Source organism: Dermacentor albipictus, chromosome 1 (assembly GCF_038994185.2).
Source record: "Dermacentor albipictus isolate Rhodes 1998 colony chromosome 1, USDA_Dalb.pri_finalv2, whole genome shotgun sequence".
Lineage (NCBI taxonomy): Eukaryota > Metazoa > Arthropoda > Arachnida > Ixodida > Ixodidae > Dermacentor > Dermacentor albipictus.
This window is the reverse complement of record NC_091821.1, coordinates 153,331,184-153,358,456: the sequence shown is the minus strand read 5'-3', so window position 1 is coordinate 153,358,456 and position 27,273 is coordinate 153,331,184. Positions and strand designations below refer to the sequence as shown.

The window sequence follows — 27,273 nt, the reverse complement described above, 5'->3', positions numbered from 1 at the left end:
TAAGGGCTGCTTAGTTGTGAGCAATGCTAACCTTGAAATATGCTTTATTACGAGTTCACCCCATTAGAGCGTAGATTTCACTATAGGTTGCAATAGAGTTACAAAGCACAGGACAGCTAGGTCCAATTTTTAACTTGTGAATCAATATATTGTGCGGATCTGTGTGCTATTTGGTCTCTGGTCTCCAGAGAAGCTCCCTGGTTTTCACTGCTGCTGTCATTTGAAAGTTCTGTACCCAAGTCGATAAATACGCAAATTTTACATTATTTCATTGAGGAAGTGCTAGGAGTACTGGAGGCCTGTTTCAGCGATAATTGCTGTTGAAGTTTAGACTCCCCAGTGTGCTGAAAATTGCTGTGTGTGACCAAAAGTTAAATGCCATACAGTGCATGGCATTCCTCATGGAAGCGTCCCAACACCAATGCACAACTGTTCAGCACGTTAAGAACCTGTCGATCAAATTGATCAATATTACTGTGCCCGGCAAGGAAAGAGTTAAGCATAGTGCAAACAACTTCAGAACAAAACAACACAGAGATACACACATTCTTGCACACACACTTCCATCCTGGGGTTTGTACAGTCAACCACAAAATTTTACAGAACACATGGTCTGAGAAAAAGATGAATATGTGCACAGCCCCTCTACTGCTACATGTGAACAACATTGTGATGTTGGGTTTTACTGACTACTGTTACAAGCTGCTCGGAAATTGAACATTTTTTCAGATCCCATGGTCCGTAAACTTTTGTGGTTGACTGTACCAATGTGCCCTGTGTGAAACCTTAGTTGATAAAAGTAGAATTTCATTTAAGGTAAAATATGTTCAGTCATCGTCTAGACTTATTAGAGGGTTTGTACACCTTCTTGAAATCCTTGGAAACCCTTCAATTTGAAAACAAATTCAAGGGTCGTTACAACTTGTAAATAAATGTGATCCTTGAATACCTTGAAAACTGGGGTTGAGGGTGGCAGCTTCTGAACATTCAAAGTAACAAGAGAGAGAGAGGAAAGTCATCTCGTACTGGTTAAAGATGCGAGTTTCAAGTTTGCTACCCTGCGCTGAGGTCGGATAAATAGGATTGGAGAGAGAGAGAGAGAGAAGAACGGGAACAGGTAACAGGCAAGGCATTCCAATCAGAGGCGTTCACGCAGACCAGTAGACCTCAACAAGTGCAGTAGCGCTTGCACGGCCTTCAAATGCCATGTTAAGTCCAGTGGAATGTTGTGAAATTCTTTCTTCCAACAGAGACTTGTCGTACAATTTGTTGAGCACGACGAAAAGCGATGGTCTCTGGACACTGTAGTACAGTATGCAGAGACTACCGTATCTCTCTTCGTCGTGCTTAACCAGTTAACTGTACTGTGGGCAGGTCTGATGTAAATGTTACTCTGATATTTATATTGATTGACTCGTTCGAGTGCGTTCCCATCAATTTGATAATTATAATTACGAATATTTGTCTTCCTAGTTATGGTCATGAACACTGACTTTATTAAGTTTAACTCCGTCTGCTATTCCTCACACCATTTCGATATTTTTGGAAGGTTTGAATTTAATTCACTCTGATCTTGGATTGCATTTATTTTACTGTAGATCACACAATGATCAGCGAAGAGTCTTAATGGCACAGAATTTGTTTTTTGTATATTTTTATTAAAAGATGAAAAATAAAAGCGGACCTAGAACACTACCTTGCGGTACCCCCAAAATCTACGTATTCACGAAAAGAAATTCAAGAGGAGAACCACACATATATGGATTTTTAAAAGCAGTATCAAGTTTATGTAACAGTTTCAGGTGTGACACTTTATCAAACGCTTTTGCGAAATCCAGGTATATAATGTCTGTTTGGCCACGTGAATTTATTGTTTCAGCAAGATCATGAAGTATTTCTATAAGTTGGGTAACTGTAGAGAGTCCCTTTCGAAATCCATGTTGATGACACTAAAGAAGGTTAGGCTGATCCAGGTAGTGCAAGAGATGTTTTGATATGATGTGTTCAAGTAACTTCAAAGTTGTGCTGGTGAGGGAAATTCGTCTGTAATTGTTAACAGAAGATTTTTTCCCGCTTCTGTGAACAGGTATGAGTTTGGCTCACTTCCAAGCACCAGGAAAACATCCGCTACTAATAGATGACTGAAATATTTTTGTCAAATATTTAGAAACCGATTCAGCGCACCTGTACAAGAACTCATTTGCAATGCCGTCTGGTTGCGGGCTCTTTTTGATGCCAACATGAAGTAAGAGGTTCAGAATGCCTTGTTCATCACTTTCTAAATCGGGGATAGGCAATCTTCAATTTTCATCAACAAAAGGCAGTAATACACCATTGTCATGTGTGACACAGATGAAAAATGAGAGATACAATTTTCAGCCTGTTCTTGGCCATTCTCTTCTTCTCCAGCAAGGTGCATACCAGAAGACGATATAATGTAACACCAAAATTTACCAGGGGACTCACAAAGAAACTTTGTTAGTGTTGCGTTATAAAACTTTTCTTTGGATTCCTTTAGCAGGAGCTTCAATTCCGTGCTAATACGGGCAATACAAAGTTTCTTTTCAAGGTCAGGGTTTAGTGAAGCCACTTTGCTTTTACATTTTAGTCTCCATTTGACATGAAGTTCGTCTCTGGTGATCCAAGGACTTCTGTTATTAGTGTGTTTAGTTTGTTTTGGAATAAACTGGTTAATGCGCTGTGCTGTCAATTCAGAAAAGAAGTTCCGGAGTCGTAAAGCTGCATAAAATCAGAGAGCGAATACTCAAGACAGTCTATTGCCGCAACATCATCAGTGGCTGTAAAATTAGGGAAAGTTGTGAGGAAATTAGTATTCGTTATCTCTGCTGATGTGTCTTTAGGCACGTGCGCGCCTAACCATCATGTGATCTGGTAAACTGTCAAGTATTTCGGACTCTCGGACGGATGGCTTTAGGCGCTCAGATACAAAGATCAAATTGAGAATGGATGATGTTGTCGGACACATCCTTGTGTAGTCGGTTACTACAGTCGACTCCTGTTAATACGAAGTTCACGGGGACCGCAAAAAACTTCGAATTAAACGAACTTCCAATTAAGCACAAAACACAAAAAACAGCACTTTATTTGTGGCGAAATCGAGTATTTTCTCTAAGAAAAATAGTCGGTCATCTTGCTTTGCTTCTTCTTGCCGAATCGCGCTGCTGAAAGCAAGTTCTGCAGGCTGTAGATGTGGCGGAACGCTTCTTCCGCGTTACCTTCAGCGGCAAAGAAGCGCTCCGCGAGAGCAAGGCCCGCAGCTACATCGGCAGCCTTAGGTTGCAGCTCGCCTTCAACGTCATCGTCGCTTTCCTGGGTCGCTTCCTGGGGCCGAATAATCTCTACAATTTCGCTATCCGTCAGCGCACCGCACGTTTCGACCGCCTTGTCTGCGGCGGTGTAATCTTCAAAATTGACGTCCCCGAGAGCATCACCAAAATCAGTGCCGTCAAGCTCGCTTGTTGACGCTTCCTCCGCTGAAATTTCAGAGGCATCCTCCGAAGAAGCTGCCACAAAACCGCAAGCCCTGAAGAAGTTTGCGATTGTTTCTTGCTTCACACGATCCCATGCTCGCGCCAACATGTGGATGGCACTAAGCAGGCTCACCTCGTACTTTGTGGATCTATCCATACACAAAATCATGCGCTCGAGGAGGTGCCGCCTGTACAGGACTTTAACATTCTTGATGATGCCTTGGTCCATTGGCTGCATAACAGACGTTGTGTTTGCAGGCAAAAATGCGAGGCGTATTGCACTCAAGGCTGGCACATTCACGTGAGCACTGCAGTGATCGACAAGGAACAACAGCTTGCGGTTCGAAGCAGCAAACTTGCGGTCCAATTTGCTTACCCAGCTCTTGAAGATTTCGGCCGTCATCCACGCTTGTTTGTTCGCCTCATAGTCCACAGGCAGCGTCTTCACGCCTTTAAAACATCTCGGCTTTGCGGCTTTCCCGATCACAAGTAACCGACATCATTCCGTGCCAGTCATGTTTGCCGCGATCAGCACCGACACTCTCTCCTTGCTGCGTTTGCCCCCAGCACAGTCATCATCCTTGAATGTCAGGGTCTTCTCTGGTAGAAGCCGATAGAAGAGTGCAGTCTCATCTGCATTGAAGATGTCTTCCGGTCTGTATTCGGCGAGATATTCACGCAGCTTTCCGTCCTTCCACGTGGCGCATGTTTCCTGGTTAACGGACGCCTTTTCACCACACACGCTCTTGAAAACCAGGTCATGGCGATCTTTAAAGCGCGTCAGCCATCCATCTGACGAAACGAAGTCATCGATCCCCAACATTGCTGCAAGCGTTCGGGCTTTCATCGCAACGATGTCTCCGCTGAGAAGAAGTTTGTTGCTCCTGGCCTCCCTAATCCAAACCAGCAGAGCCTTCTCTAACTCTGGGTAAGCGCCGGTGCGCATTCGCTTCCGAGAAGTCTTGAACTTGTCGTTCTCAAATGCATCCATTATTGTGCACTTGTTCTTGATGTAGTTTGAGAGCGTGTTTGGCTTGATCCCGTACTTTCGCGCAATGTCTTGTTCGGCGGCACCTCCCTTCTCAACTTCCTTCAAAACCTCGACTTTCGTTGCCAGATCGAGCATGCGATAAGAGCCATGGTTTGCCATGGCTATAAACTGCGCGACTAGGTACAGTCAATTCCGAATCACTCGTGGAACAACCTAGCCTACGAGCTTCCCGCACAAAGGCGCTCGACCAACACACGCCTTGACATACACTGCGCACGCTGCAAGACTAATCTCGCACAATCTCGCCACTGCCAGTATGCAGCACTGCGTGCACCTATGGCACCCGTGTGGCCTCCGCGATCAGCTCCGGCCACCGGCGGGAGCCGCTTCGCCTCCCGCCGGAGTTGATCGCGGAGGCCACGGCAGCCGTAGCAATGAATAATCACGCCGCTCCAAGAAGGATGGCGTTGCGGGTGGCTGCGGTGGCGATGACACCAACACGGAGCACGGAACTGTTGCAACACTTGAAAAATTGCGCATTCTACCAAAGAATGATGGTCACCTCGAGGATCCCGGCTGAAAATTAACTTCCAATTAAACAATATTACTGGATGAGGATTTCGAATTATCGAGCGATTTCTTCTATAGGATTACATGCAAAACTGACGGGACCAGCACTTCACTTCTAATTAACCGAAAATTCCAATTAAGCGGCTTCGAATTATCGGGAGTCGACTGTACCTGAAATAAATTATAACAGGAGGCAAGATTCAGCAACTGTTTGCAACTAGGCACCTCTCTTGTGCCAGGCAACTTTGAAGGCTCATAATGAGTGCACTTTTTTCCTAAAAACATTGAGGGTTGCATTAATTATATGGGATAACACGTGGAGCGATTTTTTTTATACAGCTGCCACTAAGCCTTATCTGTGGTGCACTAAGATTGCGTCGAAAAACCAGCTGCCAATGAATCAAACATAGGCGTAAACTGCAGGAAAAAGCCAAATTTTATTTTTTCAACTTGAAAACACTCATTCTGAATCTGTCTTTTCCTGAACCGTTGTGTTTTGCAACATGTCAAAGTTCAGTGGTGTTTCATCTGCATTCTGAATTTGCAAAAGCATAAAGTTCTTGTCTTGCTGCATTTTTTTTACCATAAACCAGTGAAAGTCCAAAATGTTTTTCTATGCGGAAAGCAGCCGCAAGCACACGTCATCCTTCTTCGAAGAGAAAGCCTAAGCTACATAAAGCATGTCATCCATCCACTGCTTGCCTTGAAGCCTGTGCCAGGATGCCCTGCTTTCTTGCAAGTCAGCGAACCTTCTTTTGTATCATTTCGATCGGTAGCACCCAGTCATTGCTCCAGAGTCTTCTGTCACATTCAAGCACTATTTCTTTGACCTACATGTAGCATCTGGTTTTTGGTTCATGGAAAGCCTGACATGTCTTGCTAGTAGCCTTCAGCTTTTCATGCTGCTGTCAGCAATAACAGATACTATGTACTTCAACGCCAAAGTACCTTCCCAATGTGCAGTTTTCTTTTCTAAAGTATACTCAATATTTTTGAGCTTGAACCTGGCTGTGTAACTTGCTTACTGCCCCATTGTGACGGGTGCGGTCTGTCCGATCACTCCATGCACATGTCAACACTGCCAATGTCCCAATCGAACTGACGAGTAAAGCATGGAGGAATACCAGCTTTTGGGAGATAGTGCCAGGTAGTGCATGCAAACATATGGCATCAGCGGTCGGTCATCATCATCATCAGCCAAAATATAAATCAGGCCACTGCTCGCAGTGCGAAGTTCCATGTGTAATCTTTGTGGGAGAATAAGTTGGAAAATTTTTAGGAACCGATTAAAAGAGTGCATTCATTATGTGACCAAATAGGGTACGTACTGGCCAATTTATCAAAGAATATTGCATACAAGTACTAGCTATACAGTGCCTCTCAATTGTCATGCGCATCTGTCAGTAATTGTGCATTATCCCCCAAAATAAAATATTGCTCTATGAACAAGGTTTTCGTTTGGTTCATATGCAAGTTTTGAATATTTTTCTGTGAATTAGTAATAATGAAAGGAATGGAGAACAGCTTCGAAATCAATTCTCAAGCATGAATGCAAAGGAGGTGCAGCTTGAGCCAGTATTAGGACTGTTATATGGCTATATGCTTAGGAACTGATAGGGCAAGCAAAAGCTGGGCTTGTGAGTGAAAAGGCTAAGAACCATCATTTCAGGCATTTTTAACCTTATTTTAAACTTCTGGAAGTACGATTATCAAGGAATAAGTTTCAATCTAAATAGCCTCATAAGACCAAGAAAGTTGCATTGAGTTTCTGGATAAGTACTGGTCAATTTCATGTGCTCATATTGGGTATATTGTGAGCGCAACACGTGCCTGACTTTCAACTTCATCATCTCCACATATCATCACCAGCAGCACAGCTGGATCCTCGTGGTAGTAGCATTAGCTCGGTTTGAACAAAGCAGTTCCTTAGAATATTCAGAGTTTTTGGACAAACTCTGGAGGCAAGAGAGAAAGGCGTTTGATGCTTGGAGTACTTCTAGCTACACTGTACTATTACAAAATATTTGCATTTATTTTTATTACAGTGAACTACTTTGGTACTATTGGTGCATGGTGCTGGCATTAAGTCGCAAGGAAGTCTTTGCATTGAATGTTTTGCTGTTATCACTCTGCTGTTAATTCACTGTTCATACCTCTACTTCCTTCTCCCACTTCTTCTCTAGTGATTCTTGCCTTCAAGTGGCCGGTAAATTGTGGGAAAAATGTGATGCCATAAAAAGGATCTCCAAAGGCAAGAGTATTTCTTGTTGTTGTTACAAGGAACTGCTGTCTCCTTGATTTGGCTGCACTTCATGCACCAATTTTCGACAGTGCCGTGCAGTGCCACATGAGTTCACAACATGCAAATTAAGCCTCGCACTTGCACATTTAGAGGTGTGCTCAAATCAAGGAGAAAAATGCAGTGATGAAAAAGCTGTGCCATATGCTGTAAGCAGTTAAGCATTGTTCATGAATGTGCACAGAAATATAAAGAATCCTTCCTTTTCTTCATAGCCCTAACTTGTTTTGTGTTAGCATGGTGGTAACAACATGTTAGCCTAAGCGATTTGTTCGGCAGAAGGTACTTACTGTTGTCTTTTGTCAAGGATCTGAGAAGAAACAGTAGAGTCTGGTTTGTTGCTCATGGGCTCAAAACATGCAGTGAAGTGGTGTGTTCTGACACTTACTGTATTTGCACGTAAATAATGCGACCACAAATATAATATGGGTGGGGACTTTCGGTCTCTCTGAAAAAGAAAAAGAAATATATTACGATTACAATGCAAAGTGATGCCACAATTAAGCAGGAAACAACACGTTAAAATGTATACCCGAAGGGTGTTATTCATCATAACTGCGAACTGCCTTCGCAAAATACAGTGAAAGAACGAGTGCATGTAGAACTTGCACGTTATCAATGCTGACGTCATTGTCACTGTTATGACGTAGTCCTGCATGCCACCATAGTTATTGAACAGGCGGCACTTCAGAAATGCTGGTGACACAGCCAAGCATGGCAAAGCCTTTCACGTACTGTTTGGTGATCCACTCACTTGACATGCCTCCACAACAGCGCCAATAGTCTTGCTCAAGGTTGTGCTTAATACACCATAACTGCATTGATGCAGCACTAACAGTGTTTTGAATCAGGAGAAGAACGACGATGACTAATGCACAGTGGCAACGCCCAGCTTGCACTCTTTTGTACGAGACGAAGTGCCAGCGCTAGAGAAGACAAAAGTGTGAAAAAATGTGTTATATTCGTGTCCCGAGCACAAATATAACACAAGGCTTGTTCCAAGGCCAGAAATGTCTGGAAAAAACTCGCGTTATATTCGTGCGAATACGGTTTATATAAAGTGCTCTTAGTTATTGGCATCACAGCAGCACCTCTGTCCACTTGTTTCAAGAGAATAAGAGAATGGTGGAGTAGAGATATACTAGCTATGTGCGTAATTCAATTTTTCAGATGATGTTGATTATAGGGTGATTTTATTTGTATCTTCTAATTGGTCACAGTAAATGCTTACTTGCCTAAACTATGACATTTAGTGAGCAAAATAACAGTTGCTATAAGTAGCAGTGTTTAATGTTTTTGTTGATAGTTCTAGAGAACCATCTATTGTGTTGGTTTACATCTAAATGCCACCTTAGAGCACTGCACGGGCTGTGATTCTGGGCCTGGGCCCACCTGGGCCCAGCACTTGTAAAAGTTTACCCACCCAAGCTCAGCCCGGTGGCTCCAAGCAATACCCAAGCCAGGCCCAAGCCCTTTGGTGGCCCAAAAAGGTCACCTTTCCTACCCTGACCGGCCCGACCGAGGCCTGCACATACAGTTGAGAGCAAGATGTTTCAAATAGCAATAACCTATGTGGGTGTATGCTTTGCTAACAAGTACTTTAACCTTCGATAATTTATTTTACAAAAGGGCCTCACAGTGAGTAAAGATGACCAGACATAGGGGGTACGAGGAGTGTTTATTCAGCTGTGGCATACTATGCTTATTTTTCTGCAAATACCACAGTGGGAATCATCAAGAGTGTTTTCGAGCACATTTTGTAGCAGGCAAAATTATTTGTAGTACCTGTCCGTGTCACTTTAGTAGCAGCTTGTGATAGCAAGAGAAACAAAGGATAAAAGCCACATTTATTGGCTTTGTTGGCAATACACTCGAGCTTGGACATTAGGAACTGCGATTTCCAAGAAATACAATCCGTGATCGGTGTTCACTGTAGTTCATAATAATTTCATCATTTAATTCTCTGCCTGAATGCCACATCGTGTGCACAGATGCATGACACATATAGAGAGACATCTTAGCTCACAGGTTCCCAGTTGTACGTACACTCGATCAGCAGTTTTATCTTTGAAGCAAAGAAATTTTGCAGAGAGTTCATTTACAGGAGCGGTTTTTTGTAGGCAGGTTTGTACAGTCAGAGAAATCTGGGGACATTTTGCTGGGGAATCTTGCTTCTAAATATGTCTGCCCTATGTCTGGGGCCATCTTGTTGGGAAATCTTTGTTCTACATGGGCCTTTGCCTAGATACTACAGAAGGTGATGTGCATTGCTTCATTTAACCACCACTTAAACTTCCACCCAAACAGGATCATAGTGGCTATTACAGAGTTAGTAATGGTGAAGCACAAGGTTTTTTTCATCAGTGGTTGGCCTGTGTCACTGTGGCACATGTAGCGTAAGGTTTGCCGCTTCGCAGGGCCAGTGCCATCGGTGACAGCAAGAGTATGTGCCACACAGGCATGTTCTGCGTATGAGCTGCCCAGCCATGAACAAGAGCTGCGCTATAACCTGGAAATTAGTATTTTACAATAAAAATAATTCGCGGTAGCAATGTGTCATTATTTTTTTATCTGCGGCCTCTAAAGCGACCTAAGACCTTCACCCCTACCCTGTGCTTCACCTTCATGCCGCTTCGCTCCAGTTGGTAGGAGCCCTCCATGTAAGGTCTGGTGGTGAAACATAGGTAAAGTACTGCAGAATTCAGAGAAAAATAATATATATAAAAAGAACAACAGTTTAACATGCAATTTGAACTACGGACCTCCCATTGACGACTGCAGTACTGTGAAAGCTTCGCTGCGACACACAAGCAGAGGGAGATCTTATTCCTTAATATACATCCATGATCACGTAGTGCAGCTCGGCTAGGGAAAAATGTAGTACTGTGCTTTCTCGTTCGTACTACTGTAGTACCGAGGCAAAAGCATATTTAGAAGCATGCTCCCTCAGCAAAATGTCCCCAAATTTCTCTGAGTGTACAGACGTCCCTGCAAGGAACCAATCCCCTAATTTACCATGTACCGCACGAGTGTAGCCGTATATGTGTAGCCCCCCCCTCCTCCCATTTTCCAAACGTGGTTGTACAGCTAAACAGCTAAAAGGTGGGCATGAGAGTATGCGGGCAGGAATGGCAGCAGGTGGATGAACTGATTTTGACCTTTTTTAACATTCATTTTGAAGAAGTTCAGTAATGGCACCACTAAGCTTCTTGATGGCTACCAGTTGGGTGCTTATGGTTCGAGGTAAGGGGCATCCCCTGTCATGGAAACTGTAACAGTCTCATTCAAGGCATATATATATTGCAGCCCACACCTTGTTTAATGGCACTATATTCCTGCACATTGCAACAATGTTTCGGCAGTAGTACCCGAGTCATGATCGCAGCCAAGTAATACCTCTTCCACACCATTGTTGGCAACCATGATTCGTGACCTAACGCCTGCCCTGAGTCAAGATCTCCTCGCACTATTGAACAAACACCATTCCTCGTTCGACGTCAATTCGCCCGTCCTCGGTATGACTACCGCTGCTACTCACCGAATACAGACTGATGGCTTCCGCATTGTTCAGCGGCGCCCATATCGCGTGTCTCTTACAAAGCACAAGATCATCAAGGAAAACGTATCAAACGTGCTTAGATGAAATATCATACGTCCTTCCTCGAGTCCCTGGTCATCCCCAGTTGCTCTAGGGCAGAACAAAAATGGCTCAGTGCGTTTTTGCATCAATTGCCGTGCGCTGAACAAAGTCACGCGTATATATATATATATATATATATATATATATATATATATATATATATATATATATATTGCGGCCCACACCTTTTTTAATGGTACTATATTCCTGCACATTGCAATTATGTTATGGCAGTCTCATGGAGCACTCACAGCCTACACTCGAATAAGACTAGCACATGTTTTAATGTCAGCACACACGGAGGCAAGCTCTGCATGTCTATACCGCATTGCATGACAACTGGGAGCCATGATAGAAACCTAACAAAAAAAGTTTCTCTAGCGAATGTATGTCATGATACTCCACACAGATCTTTTGTTTTTGTGGGTGGCACCAGCTTTTATGAACGTTTCTTGTTTTGGAAGCTTGTCATTGCTCTTGCGACAATAAATAATAAGTATAATTCTTATACTATTACATTTAATACTGTGATTATAAAATAATAATCAATGCAAATAAAAGCACTGAAAAATATAGTGAGATAGATGCTTGACTGGAACATTTTCACAGTCGGAGGAAAAAATTTAACTGGTATGAGTGGCTGATCCACTTACCTCTCACCTGTTCCGTGTAAATCAAGCAGCAACAAGAAAAACAAATCCATTGTTCCAGATAAATCTTCTCCAAGTGGCTTGTCCCTCACAAAAATAACAGTTGTTCCAGATAAAATATCCTAAACATATCTCACAATCAACCGGAGCTCGCCACGTCAAACCTGGGCCCGATCCGAAGCCCGGAGCTTCCGGCCTAGGCCCAGCCCAAGCTTGCCGTGAAGGCTACTTTACCTGGCTGGGCCAGGCCCGGGTTTTTGGGTAGGTCTGAGCCTGTGCAGTGCTCTATTCTGCTTGTCTCCATGGTGATGGAACCTACAGACTTCTTGCCCTATATTTAGTCACTAAATTCTTAATTTTCCAGTTCTTTTGCTTTCAGAGTTTAACACATGAAAGGACTGAAATTTTTATTTGTGAGCTCAATATTTCGCATTCTCAGTGCAATTTTAAGTATTAAAATAATTTGTAGGCACTATATTTTGTGCCAAGTGTGTGCATTGTGATCTTGTGACTTGTTTTTTTGTTTGTTTGTTTGCTTTTTGTTTTTTTCAGACAACAAAGAAGCTGTTTGTTCTGTTCTTGCGAACCACTATGAGTTCATTCAAGATGCGGTTGACGAGCTTCGTGAGGTGCGGTTGAAGGCTGCATTTTTGTTCTACTTTGCTTTCTATTCCTGGTATTCTGATTTGAGAGGCCACTCTAGACTGTTCTGTTGTGTTGTAGGGCTATATGAAAAGTAGTCAATGAGTGGCCTGCCCATCATTAATCTGGTCTAGGCGTACACATTTCATTTGCTAAAAGAGGTTTTCTAAGCAGCTCTTGTGAAGCATTTAAAAGCAACCTGTGTACCAGGGCTGGGCAGTATCGCAAACACATGTATCTTAGGTACTATCTTAAGATACTCTGTAGGTATCTGTATCATGATACATTCGGTAAGACATGCATCGGTAGCTGTATCATAAGATCCAAGATACACCTATGAAAAAATCTACAGGGACGCCCAGACTTATTGAGGCTCGCAAACGATGGCAGTTAACATTTATTTGAAAGACAACGCTTATATACTAATTCATTTTCTAATAACCAAACTCGATTGACAAAATTGGATGCTGTGCGGCACTAATTAATAATAATGAAATATTTACCTACTAACTAGCTTTTTTTGTTAGAGACATTTGGTGCTATGTTGCAACTACAAAATGGGAAGTGAAGCCAGTGCTTGTGGCGTACTGTTTTGCTAGAAAATTTGTACTTAAAACCTGCTTTGAAAAATAAGTTTCGAACACATGTTGTAAAATGCACTGCTGTTCCAGCTAACAGTTTTACACACAGCATGTTGCTTAGTGAAGAAATGTATTAGCTGGATCAGCAATGCATTTTGTTTAAAATGTTGAGTACTTTGACAACACTTTACGGGCCTGATCCAGTCACTGCTAAATATGTACCTGCACAGACGCTCCGTAATGGGATTCGAAGCTGCAAAAGCAGGCGCTGCTCGCCGTGGTCATCTGTTTGACATTGTACACTTCCCATTGTCCTCTCATGCTGCTCAGTCACATGGCCTAAAAGACACCATTTGCCAGGATATTCCATGGCAGGCGCACAAAATTAGTTCAGTAGTTCACCATTAGGAGTGATCTGGCCATCACAATTAGCAATCAGCGTGAGAAAATGGGCAGGGTGTCAAGTATAGGTTTGCCTAACAGGTTTTCTTGATTCAACAAAATGAATGCATGAATAGAACTTGTGGCACAAAATGTAACTTCATTGACACAACACAGTAACAATGCAAAGCACCGAAAGAAAGAACTTCAGAGTGCATATAGTTAAACTGCAGAGGTACTCCATCATTAACTGATCAGGCTCAGATGGGGCTGTGCGAATGTTCAAAACTTTTGAATGACAAATCAAATAGCCACTATTTTAAGATATGAATATTTTTCAAATACCTTACGTCATTGATTGTACACAATTATACATGAAATTGCAACAAAAATTTGCTATTTTTGATTCCGTCCACAGTGGACGTAACACATTAGAGCATGCTGTGTCACTCATTGAGCCATACTTTTCCATCTGAACAGGATAACTTACCATAAAATGTTGTTTAAACGCCATTCTGCAATGGGTATTGTTTGGTACTATATTTATATATGCATCACCAATGTCTCCTTTCATTGGATTAAATAAGAAAATGCTGCTTTGCAGCATGCTTTATACAATAGTGGCACCATCTGCCGAGATAATTCTTACTAGAGAAGTTCTTTTTTTTTTTTCACTCTGCCATTGCCGCAGACAACATTCATGTCTGGCCACGACAGCCACTCAGCTTCAGTCAGACCTCATTATAATGAAACAGGATATAATGCATTAATGGATATGACTAAGTAAGTGAAGTTCCCTTGAAGTTCTATAGAGATTCATAGTGCAGTACATGCAATAATGGATATAACGAAGTAATTCTGACTCCCCTTCAACGTTGTTATAACGAAGTTTTAGTTTAATATTTGGTCTACAAGGTTACTTTTATTAACCGATAATGCATACTGCGTATTCTCTTAAAAGCTCTGAGTTTGCAATCTGCTTGATTGTTCCTAATGCTCCCTTAATGCTTTTAATAAAGCATTCTTTGTAATGTGCACTGTAATGGCAGAAACTTTCTATTCTTCTGAATACCAAGATGTTAAAATTGTTAGATAATAATGGTGAGAAGGCAGTACGCTATTTGTAAGCTATTCAAAAAATATTCGATTCAGTCTAAAAAAAAAATGCTCTTCACACAGCACTAGTCTTTTAAGTGTTCAAGTCCTGCAAACTATCTTACAATGCAGTGTCTATGAAGAGTAATATCTTGAAATTGCATAATAGTAATGACCTTTAGGGATGTTTACGGTACCACTGAACCAGTAGGGATTGTTGTCATCGGGGGTGTCGGTGGCATCCCTGTGTTGATGGTAGTTGAACTGATGCTTTTGGGACATCACTGTTCAGTATCTGTAGAGCTCCAGCAGATTAGCAACCGTGCCAGCTGATGTTCACATTGCACAGGAACAGCTTTGGTAAGCAGTCGAGAACGATACTGGCTTTGGCCATCTGGGTGGTTCAGGACCATCGCTGTTTCCGGAGCTGGAGATCAGCACCTCACCGAGCCTGGTCCTCGGAGGATGTCTGGGATTGCCACAGATTGCCACAGTGCAGTGCACCAAGGTCGTCATCTCTAGAAACGTTGTACCCTGCCACCTCCATTCTTTGCTGCGGGCACCATCTGCCCATCTGCCAAGATGGCTTCTCCTCCGGCCCTATTTCTTCTGCACGCTGTCTGGTTCTTCTGTTTTCTGTGTTTGCTGCCTACTTCTGTTGCTATTTCTTCCATTTGGTTTCTTTTATTCTTCTTCATTCTTTCTTAGAATATTGCTTGTCACACCTGGCAGAGGGAATGTAGATCGTGCTTTCGTACTAGTGTTGTGTATAACCAACTCCAGCTGTCTTCTACTTTTTTCCACAGCAGGTTCATTTACCTTTCTTGTGCTATTTTTAAAGCTCAAGGCTTTTGATTGGGTAACTTTATCATTATTTACATCTATATAGATACTTTGACTTAATGAAACATGCCGAATAGCTTCTGCACTATTTCCAAAAGCTACAGGTAAATAGTCGTCATCAGCAAATTTTATCCTACAACATCGTATTAAGATAATCAGAAGTTTTTACGTGGGTTCCAACAGCAGTGCCTCAGTGCTTTGAATTATCATAAGACTTCTCCCTCTTGATTTTATTCTTTGCTGTTTGGTGTAGTTCCATTGCTGATATCTTAACCATTGCCCCATCCACTATGCTGCTTCTACATCTCGAACTTTAGTTTTAACACCCTTTCCTCTGCTGCTCTCCAGTTTGTCCAGCTGTCTACTAACTATTTACTTGTTAGTTTCATAGAACATTTGCACATAGCATTTTTTTCTGGATGTTTCAACTGAACTGAATGCAGCCAATTATAGTCAGCATGCTAGTTTAGATTAAACATTATCTCCTGTTACTTGATCATATTGTTTCTTCGTGTGACGGGTACAAAGTGGACTCCACGTCAAACTCTAACCTTCACATAAAGTTATGGCCACTTTGAACATTGGTGCAAACCTGCTATGCCGTTGTCATGATGATACAGTGTCCCCTTTAACCCTCTGAGGGTTGAATTTTTTCCCAGAGACCATACCACCGTGGTAATTTCTTTTTATTGTAGCCTCCAGTAAAAGGAAATTATTGAATACAGGACTCATAATTACTCATGGATACAGGAAAAATTTATTACAAGTAATATTTTGTCTCAAAAATGCTTTACTCACACCCACAGTATACACACATATACACTATACAGTAATAAATTGAGAAAGATGTCTAAGAAAATTTATGGCTATCAATTTTTTGTTCAAAATACATGTTTCATCAAAATAAGAAATGCTTGAGCAGTCGCTCTAAGAGGCACCCCAGTGTACAGGAATACACAAACAGCAACTGAAAGGGGAACCGAAGGCAAAGAAAAAGAAAACTTATTAGTATCTCTGAACTTTGGCCACGCAGGGCTATAGCTAAGCTACTGGAAATGCGATAGTGGCAGCTGTAAAAAACAGTAGTATGTATCTGCTCAACGTACGCCTTGGGGTAGCAGACAACGTGTGTGCGACCACGTGAGCAAGCGCTCGGAAGTAAACATGTCTAGTTGTGTGCCCCAGTGAGCAGAAATGCTATTTCAAATGATTTTTGACAACTCCATAGAGATACCTCTCAACAACCAGTAGTGTCAAATACACGCAAAATATCAGACATAAGATTGGTGCCGTACATGTACGTTAAAAATCATGTGGGACGGATCAGCGGCACCGTGCACGTATGGCAAAAAGCCTCAGAGGGTTAAAATGCAGTGGTGGGATGCTGCTACAATTGCTCCAATCGGCTGCGTTCCATTTAAACTGCTCTAGGAAGTGCCGTGCCGCGAAATGAAGACGGGCACAGTGAAGAGGAGTTGTAGTGAACATCAGGTGGTGGTCGAGACCACCTTATGCAGTGTGCCACCACATCTCCTGCCATTCATAAAGCTGAATAACTTAAAGGCCCACTGAACTAATCCAATCCAGGGCGAGCTTGCACATGTTCACGGCCAGCCATTTAGAAACTGTATGCGGCATATTCACAGGTCGTGCATAGTTTAGGATGAAGTTCTGCCCATTATGCATTGTTGGTGTGTCCGGCATTTGCATACTGGCGGCGTGGCCTTGGTGAGAGAGGTGTTCCTCAACCGACAACATACACTTCACACATTCAGCAGATGTGTCATGGTGCACTGGGCAAACTGAAGCTTATCTCCCTGCATGTTATATTAGCCACTTTCTTGCGCCGCATTTATCTCAGTGTGCTTATAATGCAGTGAATTTGTAGCCATTTTACTAGCTAGGTGTCTTTCAGCATAAAATAATATTGCTAGAATTTTCATCCTACATACCACATGGTTGTATTGCCACGGTTTTTTTGCCTTTGTGTGGCTTGCTTTACCACTGGGCACACCCAACATTTTCTTTTTATAGCATGCTAGTTGACTCGATGGTTTTAATTTGCTCGTGAGTGGTTGTGTACATGCATTATCTCCCTCAAGTATATTCACAATGAAGTGTGCCGGTACTCTAAAAACATTTTTGACACGTAGGAATAGTGTCCGACCAGTAATCATTCAGAATCGTCATGATTGACTTCTACAAAATATGCTCCAAATCATAATTTTTCCTGTTACAAAATCTGCTCCAAAATGCTCGGCCATTCCCACCACTAGGGGTGGTGGTATACGTCACTAAGCTCTGGTACGTCTAAGTCTTTAAATATCTTCATACCCTAAGCTACATTTACTGCCATTTACTGATGCCTAGAAATGAAAAGTGTATATTGCGATATAATATTTACAAACATTTTTAGGTCCATAGAACAGATGTAATCTATTCAATGCGTAATATGCAGGTGATACACTAAATCCTAATGTGGAGCAATTACAAAATTACACAAATGAACACATAACAAAATAAGATGCTGACCCACTTTATGATTGAATCGCAAGTCAGTGTATTGTACCCGGGGCAGTATCCTGTGGTAATCACTTTCAGAGATTGTTTCATGTTTGTGAGACTTTGCGAAACTCGGCACTGGAAGTGTAAAAATATACGACCGATGGCACTCTTGACACTGTGCGAAGATAGCAGGCTTGGCACAGCGTCAGAAATGCTGTAACTTGTGTACATAGATGCATCCGGCGCCAAGTGATGTGAAATGTCATAAAAGTGAAACTACTGTATCTCCGAAAGTGATTGTCCAACAATATCGTCCCAATTGCAATGGAGACATGAAAAAAATTGATCGTGCAGGGTACCTGCATTGTCTGATGCATGTAGACTATTGCGGAATGGTGATATAGTACATTGTTAGAATGTCAAAAAAATTCATACATGTTAGTTGAGAAATTTGAAAGAAAGGATGTCTGTTGGCAGGAGATAAGGAATTTGCAAGTGAACACCTGTAAACTTGCAGCGGCTTCTAGAGGGGAGCTATAATAGGGAATTAGATGTATTTTATCTTAACTTGCAGACTTGTAGATTACAAATCAAACTTAATTATTGTAATCAATTGCATTTTCTGGTAGTTTTGTAATTGATTGAAAATTATTTTACTTCGTAATGCTCACTGTAAATAAATTACTTTTTTTTCAGTAGCCAAAGTAACTGCAAGGTTACAACCTTGCAGTTACTTTGACAAGACAACCTGTGGCAGGTGATGCAGCTTTGAGCACCTAAAACGGGCGATAACTACAGTATAACGTTCACAATCGTGCCACACAGCAGCCTTGTGGATGCGTATATTCAGACAGGCAAACTCAGCGCTCAGTGTTTGTTGCCTGATCCTAACAGTAGGTAACGCATCCTATATTGTTTGCATAATATATTTGCACTTCTATGTGGCCCGAGCACCACCACGTCAATAAGCTAATGTTCAGTAAGCTTGGACTGCTTTTTCCATTTTCATTGGATAGTTCCCGACCTTTGTTGCCTAATTTTCCTGTCTGGTGTTCACACCTTACAACACCATCCTTCCCTCCGGCGTGCATGTTGAGCAAGTTTTCATTGCATCACTGCTAATGTCCTCACAAGAAAACGAGGGAAGATGACCAACGCAACTTTTGAAAAGCAGTTGTTAGTGAAGACAAACAATGCATGAAGGGCTGGAGAGGATGCACTGAAAGAGCCAGGCCATCTCATTCTGTTTACTGTATTTTTACATTAATAATAACACAAGTAATAGATTACATTAGAGTAATTGCTCAATTACTTTTGTGGGACAGTAATTGGTCCATAGTGAACGAATAGCAGTGCAAAAAGACAAGGACGAGAAGGCAACGCACACATGCACTGACTTACAGCCAGTTTTATTTTCGGAAGTGTACAAAGTATATAGCATACACATGACACATGAAAATAAAGAAACGTATACAACAATCACGTGCCCATGTTGGCCGCTTAAACACAACTACATGTTCCTCTAAACATACACACCAAGAAACCTTTTCTCTTTTTCAGTCAGTGTCAGGGGCACCATGCTTACACATGTGCCATCCAGTTTATCCATATTTGCTGCTTTGTCTATTAATCTAGTTAACTTGTCAGAGGAGTGGCTAAGCACTGTTGTACTTTCAAAATGTGGTACGCATGCGCACTCTCGGCAGTGTATTCCTAAATGCCCTGAAATTGCTATGTTCACGTTATAATAGTGTTCCTTTAATCTTTCGTTTAGACATCTGCCAGTTCAACTTATATATGCTTTACCACATGACAGGGGAGCAGAATAAACTGCATTGCCTGTGCACTCAACAAAACGTCTGCAGTACTGTGTAGAACAAGTAACTATCGCTGCTTTTTCTTCCTTGTTTACATACCTGCAAGGACCCTGCAGGTGTTCAGAAGCAGGGAACACCACCTGGGCGCCTGCTCTGTTACCTATCTTTTTGAGGTTATGAAAAATGCGATACAAGTAGGGTACGACTACTACTTTTCTTGGCTTTTCAGGACATACCGTTAGATTGTGTATTCCCACTTTGCACCGCTTCAGCAAATCTTCCACCACCGAAGTCAGTAACAGAGCAGGATAGCCAGTCTCAGCCAGTCATTTAGCCTCTCCTAGTAGACTGTCTTCCTCCCTGCACTCACAAGATCTTTTTAGGGCATTGTCAAAACAAGGTGAAATAACCAATTTAGAATGAGCGGATCCGAAAGGAAGCACAGTGTTTTTCCCCCTCGGCTCATGCCATGCCCCCAGCAGGTATGCTGGGTGCAAAAATGCAGCCCTAAATCTAAATATCTGATGAAGCCCTCATTAGGAACTTTGTGCGTCAATTCTAAAGGATCAAGGCACTTGGGAAACATAGCAATGTCTTTGAAACAAGTGAATTAAAACCTGCGTTGTCAGTGTTTAAAACAACTAAGAAGTCAACAACCGAAAAACTGCATCAATTTCCGTGTTGTTGATTCATTCGTTGATAACCTTGTCCGGTTATTTATATATATATATATACACACACACACACACACGCACACACACACATCTGTATCATGATACAGTTGCAAATTACCTTTGCCCAACCCTGCTGTATACTACACATTGCAAAAGTTTTCATACCAAAATGCTTTGTGACCAGATTGAAAAGGAAACAGCGAGGCATCACTTTGCTCGTTGGAGTTGAGTTCTTGGTTTGTGGTTAATTTTCATTTCCGCTGAAATGAAGCATACACAAGAAACAAAATGCCTCTGCATCAAAAATATTGGCCATGGTGCTGCACTTTACTTTATGTTCACATTTTCTTGCAAAATAATAAATTTTGCCACTTTTTTATTGACGCAGTCAATGGATGAAGATGAAGCTCTGGCAGTGGATATGCCGCGTATGCCAGTTCGCAATGGCTTCAACCAAACTCCTGTTTTAACTTGGTCTGGAGAGGACAGGGAGTTGCTTATCCCAGGTACTTGCTGTTGTGTATGTGTTCTTTTGAACCAAGCATCTGTCAACCGTTTACAGTAGTCCCCTTGCAGTGACAGCATTTCCTTTTTGTCATATGCAATCCAATTTTGCTTTCTATGTTGATAGAGGCTCTGACACAGCTGAGATGGCTTGAGAGCAGCTGAACATAGTGTCAGGGAATGCTTTCATTTTCTTTTACTCATTCTTTTTATGCCGTATCTTAAGAGAAATAGCAGGTCTGTGCAATTTTGTCTCCTAAAACATGGGCAGTGTACTGGTATTTGTTAATGGGTAGTTTTTATGGTGCAACAGCTTACAGGTGCACTCGTTAGTTTTCAGGTTTTTGAAAGGACTAGAGAGGGTACCGTTCTTTTAAAAATGCTGCATGAGATAGCTATTTAAAAAATTACTCCTCTGGCTAAATGGCAAATTGCAGTATTCCTGAAAGGAAAATAGTGAGTGCAGAGTGCTAAAGTAAGTAGACACCATCATTGTGGAACAAGATAAACCTCAAAAGTTGCAACATTTTTTTAGAGTAATTAGTCCTCATGCTGGGACATATGTTCTAAGTGTTCTAAGATCTGCTTAGAACATAGTGCATGAGATGGATTTGTGGATGGCAAATGTTACCTGCAGCTTCTTTCTCATCCTCAAGCAAACACTCATTTTATTGCAATAGCATATGGGAACTTGAGTTGCTACTTAACTGGTGAAATGAAAGTGTATGTCTGGGCTAGTTGGTGAAACATTGCCAAATTGTAGCGCATGGCAAAGACATCTCAATCTGTGCTTGTCAACGGCGAATGCACTGAGACCTTCGGACCCCGCATAGCTTTCTAAGTTCCTCTTGCTTCCTTTCTGGCATCTGAGTTCTTGCACGGGACCCAGGCATACATTATTGTTCCTGAGACTGTGCTGCAGGGACATCCCCCTCCCTGCGGCAACTTTCCCTCCGACACTGCTATGGCCGCATCACCATCACTTTGCCATGGCATGTCGTACCGCCATTACAGTGTAGGAAAGGCAGCGCTGGTTTCCAACTAAGTCTACGTCTACTCCCTTTTGTTTTTGACATTGTGCTCTGCTGTTCAGCAATCATTCCTATTTAGTTATTTAGCTTAGCAGAGTGCCATTGTAGGATTATACTCTGCATTGTTCAGCCTGCCAGTGGCAGGCCATTTGATGTGATATTCTTTTTCCTGTTCACCTTCCCTGATGCTTAATTTGGTAAACATGCCCAGATATTTTACCTACACGCAATATTGAAACTCTGTATCAATCTCTCTTAGGTGTTTCATTCTGTAAAGAACACTAAATCTAATCGAAGTTCACTGTTAACATTTAAAAGAATTTAACATGGCAACCTTTGTAGACTTTTTCCGCAACCCTTATCAAAATTAACAAGTTGACACTGACGCCATCACACCAAGTGAAATTTTTTTTTCAGTTTTTTTTTCTTTTTAAAGACATTAAAGAAGTGTTAAAAGTCACAGAAAAAAGGTCCACGCCTCTGGGAAGAGAGTGAAATTTGTAATGTCAAAAGACAGTGTCGCAAATTGAGAGTGGGATTTGGGCCTCCAGTTGCACTTTTCTCTGGTTCTCTGATAGGTAATCTCTTTCTATTGACGAAATGCTGTCTTCCAAAAGGTAGTCTACCAGTGTAGCCGTTTTCTTAGTTTTTTTTTTTTTGCTTGCCTTTGGTGCTCTATTCAGAATTGAAGTTCCATTGTTGCACCTGCATTCTTTGTTGTCTGATTTGCCAGAGTAAATCTGTAAGAAGGCTCTATAAGTACTTCTACATTGGTGGCAGGACCTTTATCTCACCCAGTTTCATGCAGCTGCTGCCTAACATTGGTTGATCCAAGCTTAGTTTTGCAGCTCCCCGTGCTGGTCAGTACAGCCAGAAAGTGCGAGCGATGGTTGCATGAACTTGAACTCCTAAAATTGAGTCGAGGTTCCACTGTGGCCTGTCATGTGTGGCAGCTGAGACTCGCAACTGAAGACCTATTCAAATGGATGCAAATGGCAGGATTGCTCTAATTAGTCCAGCACTGCAACTATTTGATTCCCCCTCCCCCAAAATTGAAAAAAAAAAGCAAAACACACGTAGCATTAAACTTAAAAGTTCATAACTCTGCAACAAGAAAGTTATCACTTCAGATGATAAAATCCTTTGAACAGGCAAAGTCAACATGAGCATTTACAGTTTAGATAAAATCTTTACTTCAGCTACAAGATATTGAGAAATGTCTCATTCACAAAATAGTGGCATAATTTGGAGTCATATATGTCACCTTTGTCTAGAGTAGACAGTCTAAGTGGGGTCATATTTACAATTTTGATGTGCTTTTGTTGAGGGATTAGAGAGCTGAAAACTACTGCTCTTCAGGTAACTGCTTTCTCATTTTGCAAAGCAGATGCACATCAGTACTGCGTAAGAGGTTTGCAAATCTTGAAACAGACTTTCCTAATGACGTAGTGCAAACACAAAGGGTTAGTCTGCTTTATTCTACTGTCTTTTGCACTTACCATATTTTCCTAACTGTAATTCACACCGCCCCCACTTTTCGGGAGTGTTGAAGACAAAATCGGTATATAGTGCACACCAGTGTATAAGACGATGCGCACCTATTTTAATTCAGTCATCAGGATGAAACACGATTATGCTGTCTTGTACACTCATTGTAAGGTGCTGTACTTGCCCATTTCAGGGCACTAAATTTCAGTAAAAAATTTTGAGCCGCAAGTTCTAGCGGAAATACACTTCAACCAGCACTCCTCTTAGTAGCAGAAAATCAACATTTATTTCACATCATTCGAACCCATCGAGTGCCTCATCCCCTGATTCACTCAAAAAGTTCAGCCATTTCAACCAGCAGCATTGCTCAGTCACCATAACGAGTCATCATCACCGTCACGAGTAACTTTTGCAAGACATTGTAGGCATTTTGCTGGCATTGCTTCTGCAGCGTAGTGTACTTGGGGAAAACAAAGGAACACTCATATTGCTCGTGTCTGTGTACATAGTTTTTCATTTCATTTCATTTATTGACTCTCAATGCCGTACAGGCATTACAGAGAGGAGTGGCAATAGAAAAAGAAAAAAAAATGGCTAATGAGGCAGCACATGGTCACAGATAGCTGACTCGAACACATCATGATCTGTGATAGTGACAATGGGTGCAGGAAGGCAATTCCAGTCTTGGCTTGTTTTCGTGATGAAGGCTTCGAGGTATACATTGCTTTTCTTCATTCGATGATCAATACGGAATGACAAATGGCTTGGTGGCGAAAAAAGTGTCATTTTTAGGTCATTATTAGTGTAGTATATCTTTAGCATATATGGAGTGCAATAAGGCCAGAGTGCGCCATTTTATGCATATATAGAGTGCACCATGAGGTTTATGCCTAATATTTTGGTTGATCATACAAAATTTCAGAAAAGCTTTTGTTGAGCATTTGCCTGATATTTTGGAAATGCGATTCAAAACATTTTGTAAAGTATATTAAATATGTCAGCTCTTGGCCTTAATCACAGTGCACAAGGTATCCCCAGGAGAATTTTTCTCCATGGTCCCTCCAGCAATTTTTCAGAGCCACAACGCTGGTGTGCTGATAGACGCAGGGCCTCCGCTTCAAGAATAGACCACTTACAGAAGTCCATTTGGTTTAAGTCGGGGTATCTTTCCAATCACTTTTCAGCTGGAGTGAAGTCTGGCATGAGCGCATGACACCACTGTGGTGGTGTCGATTAAATTGTTTATTTGTATGCTGGGTCTTGGTATTGCTGCAAAGTTCAAGACGCTGAAGTGGTGCTAAGACCAGGGCGGCGATTGAGGCTCAAGAATTTCTCTAGGTTATGTGTCTATATCGATATCTGGTCCTTATGGCAGAAAAACACGAGTAATGCAGTCCATGGAGGTTACCCCAGTTCACACCATGACAGATTGATGATGATGTGTGGTGTTTTATGGTGCAAGGGCCAGGTTTGACCAAAGAGGGCCATGACAAGTGGTAATGTTCACGATGTATTATGGATGGCGTGCACAATGAATTCCTCATGGTAGATGTGACATGGCTGTAAAAGGGCCTAAAACCAGTCGCTGTAAGTGGCGTAGAACATATAGCTGCTAAAATAATGACGGTGACTAGGCAGTGATGTGGGCTATGGCAATGGGCTTTCGTTAAAGCATGATGCAATAAAACATAATGCTGACACCAGAGTTTTAAAAGAGCCCTTGAATGCAGAGCTTTCCATGAGAGATTCCAGATGGGAGCTTAGGAAAACTGTCCAAGTGGCTGCCTCACTAAGCTCTGACATCAAAACAAGCACACAAGAGTTCAGAGTGTTGTGACGGACGTCTACCATGATAATTTTCTCGTTGGTGAAAGCAGTTGCCGAGTGTTTTTTCTTGCCGCCCCTGCTAGCAGAAACTGGCATTTTCTCCATCACCCTTTTCTCTGCACTTTCGTCAGTCCATTCCTTTTCTGAAACCTACAGAACATCTTGAGGTCCCTTCACACGGCTCTTCTAATTGTTCTCGCTGACACATTAAGCTCCCAAGCCCAGCTTTCCGATATTCTACAGTGGCTAGCATAGGATCCTCTTCCGCAAAATTTTCTTAAGGTGACAAGTTTCCACAGAGACAATGCGACCAGCACTGGGTAAATCCTTAAGTGTGCACTGCTTAAGAGCCCAGTAAGTAATTCTGCGGTGAATTTTTAGAATGTTGGCAATCTCAGAAGGGGTATTCGGCCTCACTCAATGACGAGATTGTGGGTCGTTGTGGGCTAGGGTGTGCAATTTCCCAGAAAATAAACAAGCTTGCACGAAACACTGTCACTATACAGAAGAAAGATTACAGGAATGTTTGAAGCAATGATGTGGAGAAATGTTAAAAATTAGAGGCATAATTATCTATAAAAATGTGACAGTAATTACGGTGCACCCTGTATAAGTCGCACCATTGTACTAGATGTACCAACAAACATTCTTGGGGAAAACCACGACTTATAGTCCGGGAAATACAGGAAATAGGTTGACAGATTCACCAGGTGCAAGAAAACAGCTACTTCTGTTTAATCTGCTCTTTGCCCTTTTACTCTAAAAGGAGGGATATATATATATTGTTACGAGGAGTTGCGGAGGAATGGTTTTATCTACAGGAGAATTGGACGATGATGGTAGCGTGATCGTAGCGCAGCCCGGCCTCTCTAACTCCTCGTTCTCTTCGTCTTCTCTTTCTTCTCTTCTTGTCCGTGCCTTTCGTATCTGTTACATTTCCCCGCAAGCAGACGAAGCCCGTGGGGCGAGTCAGGATGGACAAGCAGGGTAGAAAGGCTTCAGGCGAGCAATATGAGTCAGCTGAGTTCTGCTTGATCGCTGACCATTGCACAGTAGGCGAGCTATGACGTAAGTGAGTTCGCTCAGGCGGTCCACAACTACAAATGGGCCTGAATATTGCGACAAGAACTTTTGGCACAATCCACGCTTGCGTTGCGGTGTCCAAAGAAGGACTAAGTCACCTTTTTGCAGCGATACTTGTACGTGACGGTGGTCATAACGCTCTTTCGAACGACTTTGCGAGGCCAGAGTACGAAGACGAGCTATTCGACGCGCTTCTTTGGCGAGACACAAAGTCTTCGATACAGAATCATCACTGTGCAGTACGAAGGGTAAGAAGGTGTCCAGAGGGCTTCGTGGTAACTTTGCATACAGGAGATGAAATGGGCTATAGTTCGTGGTTTCATGCTTCGCCGTGTTGTATGCATAAGTGATGAAGGGCAGCACGTCGTCCCAGTTCTTATGATTGGAGGAGACGTACATGGCAAGCATGTTAGTCAGCGTTCTGTTTGTCCTTTCAACGAGGCCATTGGTCTGTGGGTGATACGGCGTGGAATGACGGAACTGTGAAGTGCACAAACGAAGTAACTCTTCAATGGCATCAGCCGTGAACTGGCGACCACGGTCGCTGATGATGACACGTGGTGGGCCATGACGAAGGACCATGAAACGGAGCAGGAAGACCGTCATGAAGCAGCGGTGGAAGACGGTATGGCTGCAGTTTCTGTATACCGTGTAAGATGGTCTACGCAGACAATTATCCAACCGTTCTTGTTGTTAGATAACGGGAATGGACCCAAAAGGTCAATGCCTACTTGCTCGAACGGCGTACTGGGCGGTGTCAATGGCCGAAGGGGACCCGGCGCTGCGGTGGTCGGTCGCTTGTGACGTTGGCATGTTTCACAACTAGCGACATAGCGCTTGGTTGTTTCGTACATCTTGGGCCAGTAAAAGCGCTCCTGCGTGCGGTGCAGCGTTCGTACGAAGCCGAAATGGCCGGATGTCACATCGTCATGCATGGCGCGTAGAACGTCGGAGCGGAGACTCTCGGGGACAACAAGCAGAAAACGCGCTCCATGCCCGGAGTAATTAGTTTTGTACAGCAATTTATCACAGACAGTAAAGCGACCGCTGCCTTTACAAGTACGGGCGGCGACAAAAAGCGGATCAAGGGTAACATCGTCCCGTTGTTCTCGCTGAAAGTCTGCCACGTCAGGGAACGTAGGAGTAACAGCAGCGAGACAG

The 27,273-nt window shown here is 42.4% G+C and overlaps 1 protein-coding gene across 3 annotated transcripts in view; it reads left to right on the top strand.

Moving 5' to 3' along the window:
- The window catches only part of LOC139050837 (cyclin-D1-binding protein 1 homolog), an 84,450-nt gene that overhangs the window by 40,311 nt on the left and 16,866 nt on the right, over positions 1-27,273 (top strand). For 2 of the 3 annotated variants that reach the window (XM_070527631.1, XM_070527628.1), the window contains exons 5-7: positions 7,236-7,303; positions 12,194-12,270; positions 20,568-20,685. In XM_070527631.1, coding sequence (XP_070383732.1) covers positions 7,236-7,303; positions 12,194-12,270; positions 20,568-20,685 — 263 coding nt within the window. The remainder of the gene's footprint in view (positions 1-7,235; positions 7,304-12,193; positions 12,271-20,567; positions 20,686-27,273) is intronic. The other variant, XM_070527635.1, reaches the window with a different exon arrangement.